The sequence below is a fragment of the Chiloscyllium plagiosum genome, chromosome 12 (genome assembly GCF_004010195.1).
Source record: "Chiloscyllium plagiosum isolate BGI_BamShark_2017 chromosome 12, ASM401019v2, whole genome shotgun sequence".
NCBI classification, from domain to species: domain Eukaryota; kingdom Metazoa; phylum Chordata; class Chondrichthyes; order Orectolobiformes; family Hemiscylliidae; genus Chiloscyllium; species Chiloscyllium plagiosum.
The window spans coordinates 79,551,623-79,558,954 of record NC_057721.1 but is presented as its reverse complement, the minus strand read 5'-3'; the positions used below and the strand labels follow the sequence as shown (position 1 = coordinate 79,558,954).

General features: G+C 43.9%; 1 protein-coding gene across 1 annotated transcript in view; it reads right to left on the bottom strand.

Moving 5' to 3' along the window:
- Positions 1-7,332, bottom strand: part of LOC122554857 (lipase member H-A-like) — a 52,652-nt gene that overhangs the window by 21,847 nt on the left and 23,473 nt on the right. The window contains exons 5-6 of the mRNA XM_043700203.1: positions 5,388-5,477; positions 1,572-1,727 (exon numbers count right to left, since the gene is read on the bottom strand). Coding sequence (XP_043556138.1) covers positions 1,572-1,727; positions 5,388-5,477 — 246 coding nt within the window. The remainder of the gene's footprint in view (positions 1-1,571; positions 1,728-5,387; positions 5,478-7,332) is intronic.

Below are 7,332 nucleotides of genomic sequence, written 5' to 3'. Positions count from 1 at the left end.
GAGGTGTCAGGGTGTGAGGTGTCTGTGGGTGAGGTGTAAGGGGGTGAGGTGATAGTGGGTAAGGTGTCAGGGCTGAGGAGTAAGGGGATGAGGTTTCGGGTAGGTGAGGTGCCAGGTGGGTGAGGTGTCAGAGGGTGAGGTGTCAGGGGGTGAGGTGTCAGGGGGTGAGCTGTCAGGTGGGTGAGCTGTCAGGTGGGTGAGCTGTCAGCGGGGAGTGGTGGCTGTAGTCCTAGCCTCTGACCTGCTCTTGTAGCCACTGTGTTTAAATGGCTCGTACATTTGAGTTTCTCGTCAATGATAGCCCCAGGCTTTTGATAGTGGGGGATTCAATGATGGCAATGACATTGAATGCCAAGGGACAATGGTTTGGTTCTCTCTCATTAGAAATGTTCATTGCCTGACATCCGTATGACACAAATGTTTAGGGTCACTGTTAGCTCGAGGTAGTCAGTGAGGGCTGATCAGTGGCACCAGTGAGAATAACAAGGGGACAGTCCTGTTTTCCCAAAGAGGACTATATGAGATGAATGACTTATTCATTATAAGAAGGTCCACTCCATTGATTCCAGAGGCGAAGGGTTTGCGTTCTGAAAAGAGACTGAGTAGCTTAGGCCCACAATCTCTGGGCTTTAGAACAATGAGCGGTGATCTACTTGAGGTCTGTAAGATGCTAAAGGGGATTGAGAAAGTAGACATAGAGAGGATGTTTTCTCATGCAGGGCAATCTAGAGCAAGAGGAGAAAGTGAGGACTGCAGATGCTGGAGATCAGAGCTGAAAATGTGTTGCTGGAAAAGCGCAGCAGGTCAGGCAGCATCCAGGGAGCAGGAGAATCGACGTTTCGGGCATGAGCCCTTCTTCAGGATCACTGAAGACCCAATCTAGAGCAAGAGGTCATTGTTTTAGGGTAAGAGGTAGCAGATTTAAAACATATTTGAGGAAGAATTAAAACAGAAGTTGCTGGAAAAACTCGGCAGGCCAAGCAGCATGTGTGGAAAGAAATGCAGGTAAATGTTGTTGGTCCAGACCTGCTGAACACTCCCAGCAACTTCTGTTTTTGTTTCTGATTTACAGCATCCGCAGTTCTTTCGGTTTTTATGTGAAGTGGAATTAACTTCTGTCAAAGGGTCAGGAAGCTGTGGAATTCCCTATCCCAGAGTGCACTGAATAAATTTATGGAAGAAACAGACAGATTTTTAATGAGTAACGGGTTGAAGGCTGATGGAGAGTGGGCAGGAAAGTGGAGTTTAGGCTGAGATGAGATTAGCCATGATCCTATTCAATGGCAGAGCAGGGGCTGAATGGCCTCCTCCTGCATCCAACTATTACCTTCCTGTTATTTTGAATGCCTCTATTAATTTTCCACTGAACACCCTTTGCTTAGAGAATAGCGGTTTTGAGTCTTGGCAGTCTATCTGGATTGAGGCAGGATGGACGAGGACCTTATGTGAGACAGCGGAGGTGGGGAATTATCGGGTATGAATGGAACTTCGACTCCAAGATAAGTCAGTCCATTAAAACACAAGAGGAGGCAGCTGATGACAACAGAAACCTGATCCAGCAAGATGCTTACCAAATATTGGATAGGTCTTGTCATGTTCCGTGCAAAAGGCGTCCAGGAATTCTTTGTAAGATGTGCAAGGATAAACGGTAATGTTACAGGTTGAGCTGATGGAGCTTATATACAGGTAGACAGATCTTTGATGGTCGCACACCATATACCTTTTGCCTGGAGGGACAGAATAGTTTTAAAAAGTGTCATGCACGTACAAACTGACCAACTAGATGCAACTTATACTGAACGTTGGTCAGATCCACGCAAACTATTCCGGGAACCTCGGATTGCCGGGCAGCTCTTGGTGATCGGACATTGTGCCGAGGGGGGCTGGATCCACAACTTTTTCTCAATGATGTAATGGCGAAAAGGACTTTTCAGAGGAAGGATGAGGGAGGATCTAATTGAAACCTACAGAATACTGAATGGCCTGATCAGAGTGGATGTTGGGGAGATGTGTCCATTGGTAGAAGAGACTAGGACCCAAGAGCACAGCCTTAGAGTAAAGGGAGGACCTTTTAGAATGGGGATAAGGAGAAACTTCTTCAGCTAGAGGGTAGTGAATCTGTGGAATTCATTGCCACAGAAGGCTGTGGTAGTCAGGTCATTGAGTATATTTAAGATGGAGATAGATAGGTTCTTGAGTGTCAAGGGAGTCAAGGGTTACAGGGAAAAAGCAGGAGAATGCGGTTGAGAAACTTATCAGCCATGATTGAATGGCGGAGCAGACTCGATGGGCTGAATGGCCTAATTTCTGCTCCTACGGTCTTTTGGTCTAAGTGGCTCTGATTGCATAGTGTTCAATCTGAAATTCTGGTGAACTTATATCGAACTGTGGCATTGTAGGTCTACCGACACCAAATAGACTACAGCAGTTCAAGAAGACAGCCGATTATCATCTTCCCAAGAGCAGTTGGGGACAGGTAATGAGTACATGCCCAGCCAGCGATGCCCACATCCTGTGAATGAATTTCAGAAAAATCATATCAAAGAATAGTGTGTGAGGCTGCAAGGCAAGAACAGGGCAAGTTTGACCAACTGGATAGCACTAAGAGTTAGCTGTAATATAATGGGCCAAATGGTCTCATTGTATGCAATGCAATTTGATGACACATTTTGCATTTCATTGCTCCAAAGTGAACCACTTGAGTAGTAAGAACAGAAAGTGCTAGAGAAACTCAGCAGGTCTGGCAGCATCTGTGGAGAGAGTCTGAACTCCAGTGACCACAGAATTAACAGGAACACTGGGAAATTGATGGGGGTTGCTTGTCCCTGAAGTTTTTCCAAAAATTGTGTAACGCTTTTGATCTCAGGTAATACATTCATGAACACACGGGTCAGGAAAAAGCTCAAAGCTTTGATTATCCATATTCACACACATGGGGGCTGAGGAGGGCTCCTCCGCCATGATAACTGGGTCTCTGCTGCTGCTGCTAATGGAATATTAAACTGATGGAAACTGTGAGATAAATAACAGAACGAAAAACCAAGAGAACAAATCAACTGTTTCACAGGCCCGTTAGGACAGATCAAAACCCTACTCACATCATTTGACAACAAATTGCAATTTAAATACAATAGCCTTACAATAGGGTGGGATCAGATTTTTATGTACTAGATTAACCTGATGTGAGATGGATAAACTTGGTTTTAAAAGGCAAATTTAATTCCTTTTCATAGAGGATGGAAATAAAAGATTAACGAGTCCCCTTTTCCCACTTCCCTTTTTTTGGTCTGCACTGCCTTTTCTATCCAACTGATGGAGATGTGGCCATATTCACTTGGATTGAAAATGCGGGAGACAAAACACTCTCAGAATGGCCAAAGCAATTCCAAAGCAACGATTTCGGTGCAAAGTAGTGCTGCAAATTATGGCTAGTGCTTAGTCACTACTGTAACGTAGGGAAGCAAAGTGACCAGTTTGTGCATGGTACGATCCCACAAATGGCAATGAGAGAAATGAGCTGTTGGTTGAGGGCAGATTGTTCTTGGGAGAGCTCCTCCACTTGTCTTCTAGAAGATTGACACATTCTTGAATGTGTACCTGAGAGGACAGATAGGGTGTCATGAGAAAGATGGTGCTTTCATTAGTGTATTGCTCCCTCAGGACTGGGACTAGGGGTGCCAACCCGATTAGGCACCAGAGCCTCGGTGGTGAGGTCCCCGAACATATTAACATCTGAATCAGAGGCAAAGGTGTTCCCAACTGAGCAAGGCTGACAACATAGAGATGGGCTGAACTCCACATACAAGGCAGGAGTGAAAAGCCTCGGTTGAGGTAATGGTTCTCATCTTTTTGATGGAGTCATTTAACTGATCAAATGGGCCAATGGGCTGACGAGTGGTAGATGGAGTTTCATTTAGATAAGTGTGAAGTGCTGCATTTTGAAAAATCAAATCAGAGCAGGACTTATACACTTAATGGGAAGGCCCTGGGGAGTGTTGCTGAACAAAGAGACCTTGAAGTGTACGTTCATAGCTCCTTGAAAGTAGAATCGCAAGTAGATAGGATAGTGAAGAAGGCATTTGGTATGCTTTCCTTGGTTGGTCAGAGCATTGAGTATAGGAGTTGGGAGGTCATGCTGCGGCTGTACAGGACATTGGTTAGGCCACTGTTGCAATATTGTGTGCACTTCTGGTCTCCTTCTTATCGGGAGGATGTTGTGAAACTTGAAAGGGTTCAGAAAAGATTTACAAGGGTGTTGCCAAGGTTGGAGGGTTTGAAATATGGGGAGAGACTGAATAAGCTGCGGCTGTTTTCCCTGGAGCGCTGGAAGCTGAGGGGTGATCTTTAAGATATCTATAAAATCATGAGGGGCATAGATGGAATAAATAGAGATGGTCTTTTTCTTGGGTGGGGTAGTCTAGAATTTGTGGGCATTGGTTTAGCATGAGAGGGGAACAATTTAAAAAGCACCTGTGGGGCAACTTTTTCATGCAGAGGGTGGTGTGTGTACGGAATGAGCTGCCAAAGGAAGTGGTAGAGGCTGATACAGTTACAACATTTAAAAAGCATCTGAATGGGTAAAGGAATAAGAAGGTTTAGAGGGATATGCTGACAAATGGGACAAGATTATGTTCGGATATCTGATCAGCATGGACGAGTTGGCTCGAAGGGTCTGTTTCTGTGCTGTGCTTCTCTCTCACTCTATGTACGAATGATCAGTTAGGTACATATCAGTCACAATTCCTAATATCCTCTCATTTCCTGCTGAGAGACAGTAACATTTCCAATGACAGAATGTTTGTCTCCATAAGGTAGACATTACCATGTGGGAGAATGTCACACTGTGACTTCACTTGATGAAGGACTATTGTATGTTCATTTCACCTGATGAAGAAGCTGTGCTCTGAAAGCTTGTAATTTCAAGTAAACCTGTTGAACTAAGATCAAAATTAGAGTGGATCTGGAAAAGCACAGCAGGTCAGGCGGCATCCGAGGAGCAGGAAAATCGACATTCTGGGCAGAGCCCTTCATCAGGAATGAGGCTGGGAGCGTCCAGAGTGGAGAGATAAATGGGAGGGGGGGTGGGGCTGGGGAAATGAAGTCTACATTGCTCCCCTGGGGTTAATGTATTCCGAGGCGGAAGATGAGGCGTTTTTCCGTTAGGCATCAGGTGGTGTAGGAGTGGTGATGGAGTAGGTCCAGGACCTGCATGTCCTCAGCAAACCTGGAGTTGTATGACTTCTGACACTGTGAGAGTTTCTGACCAAGTTTTGCATGAAGCTGGTGGAGCTATTTGAGAGGAAGCTTGATCTTTAACCTCGAGTGGCCATTTAACAACAACTTGAAAGAAATAAGGAACAAGAATAAAACTGAGTGTCAATACAAACCAGCTATTATAGTGGCAGGACATCCTGGTTGGTCAGTTCCTCCATTGGCATAGTAGTCGATGTGCCCCAAAAACTCTTCATACCCAAGAGCTACAAGAAGAATAATTATAATTGAGATGTTGCTTTTGCTGTCACTTTAATTACTGTCACACTAATAGATCAATAAGGTGGACCTGGAGGTTGGAGTCAGATACTACAGGAATGATCAGAGAAGGGAGAGTTACGGATGGGTGTGGGCTTTGATGAGAGAGTTAAGGTGCCAGAGAGATCTTTGATAGGAGGGTTTGGCCACAAGGTAAGTTGATATCTTTGGAGAAATGCAGTAGCATGGAAACAGACAAAAAACTAAGTAGGCCATTCAGCCCTTCAAGCCTGCTCTGCCATTCATCACAAGCATGGCGAATCATCCAACTCAATAGCCTATTCCCGCTTTCTCCCCATATCCTTTGATCCTTTTAGCCCCGAGACCTATATCCAACTCATAGTGACATTATACAATGTTTTGGCTTTGACTACTCTCTGTGGTCGTGAATTCTGCAGGCTCACCACTCTCTGGGTGAAGGAATTTCTCCTCATTCTCAATCCTAAATAGTTTATCCCTGTATCCTTAAACTGTAACTCTGGATTCCCCATCATCAGTAACATCCTTCCTGCATTTACCATGTCTGGTCCTGTCAGAATTTTACAGGTTTCTGTATCCCAAAGAGTAGTAGGTAGTTTATTGTTAACGTTACTGTAATATAATAATGTAGTATTATTTCTACATTTCTGTATTTTTATACTTTTATAACGTTTTGTTTTTCTTTTTGATCAGCCAAATTCAGTAGGTCATAGGGAAGGAAAATTGGCCTTTATTTTAAAGGAAGAAGGATTCTGGGTAATCCAAGATGGAGGACGGGAAAATTTTCGGCTGTAACAGATGCACCTTTTTTGAGGTATTTTAGGTGCTGGAGGTGATTTCCTCAAATTCCAAGCGCAGCAATTACTGTTTTATATGCTGTTGCATTGTTTTGGAACTTTGGGAAAAACAAGTCAAAATAACAGCAGTTTTAAAAGGGAGAAGAGCAGACAAAGGAAGCACATGGTGAGGACAGTGCAGGGGAGAGAGAGAGAGACAGAGAACCTGCACGGTTACTGCCTTTGCTGTTTGAATTCATGTATCATTGGATATCAGAGTGTGTCTGGGAAAATTAACAAACAGTGAAATTCACAACTAATCTTGGAGGAACTGTTAGGGCAAAGTTCACAGCACAGAATCAGATATGTATATTGTTTTAAGTAGCCTACAGAAGGTCTGCAGTAGTGAGTAGAGTGGTTTTTTTTCTTGATTATATGTTTTCAGAGATATGTCTCTAGATTAAACTTAAAATTTAAGCCACAACTATTAATTTAAGCGGGGCAGTGTTTTGTAGAGGAATAAGACGGTGTTATTTTCTGGGTCTGTAGATTATGAAGGAGCAAAAATGGTCTTTAGTAGAGTGATATGTGCTTCTTGTCAGATGTGGGAGTTTAAAGAGAGTTTAAGGGTTACTGCGGATTATATCTGCAATAAATGCTGTTGGTTGTGAATCTTATTAGATCAAATGGATCAGTTGGAGAGACAGACGCAATGAGGAATTTGCAACAGCAACAGTATGTGATGGATGGCCGTTATAGGAAGGGGGGAAAGTCTCAAATGCAGTCACATAGATGGGTTAACTCCTGGAAGGGTAAGAGAGGTAGGCACCAAGGGCAGGAGTCTTTTGTGGACATATCCATTTCAAACAGGTATGCTGATTTGGAAAATGTAGGGGCTGATGGATTCTCAGGGGAACGTAGCACGAACAGCCAAGTTTCTGGTATTGAGACTGGCTCTAATGCAACGAGGGGTACGTTGGGTTCCAAGAGATCAATTGTGTTGGGGGATTCTGTAGTCAGAGGTACAGACAGACGTTTCTGTGGCCAG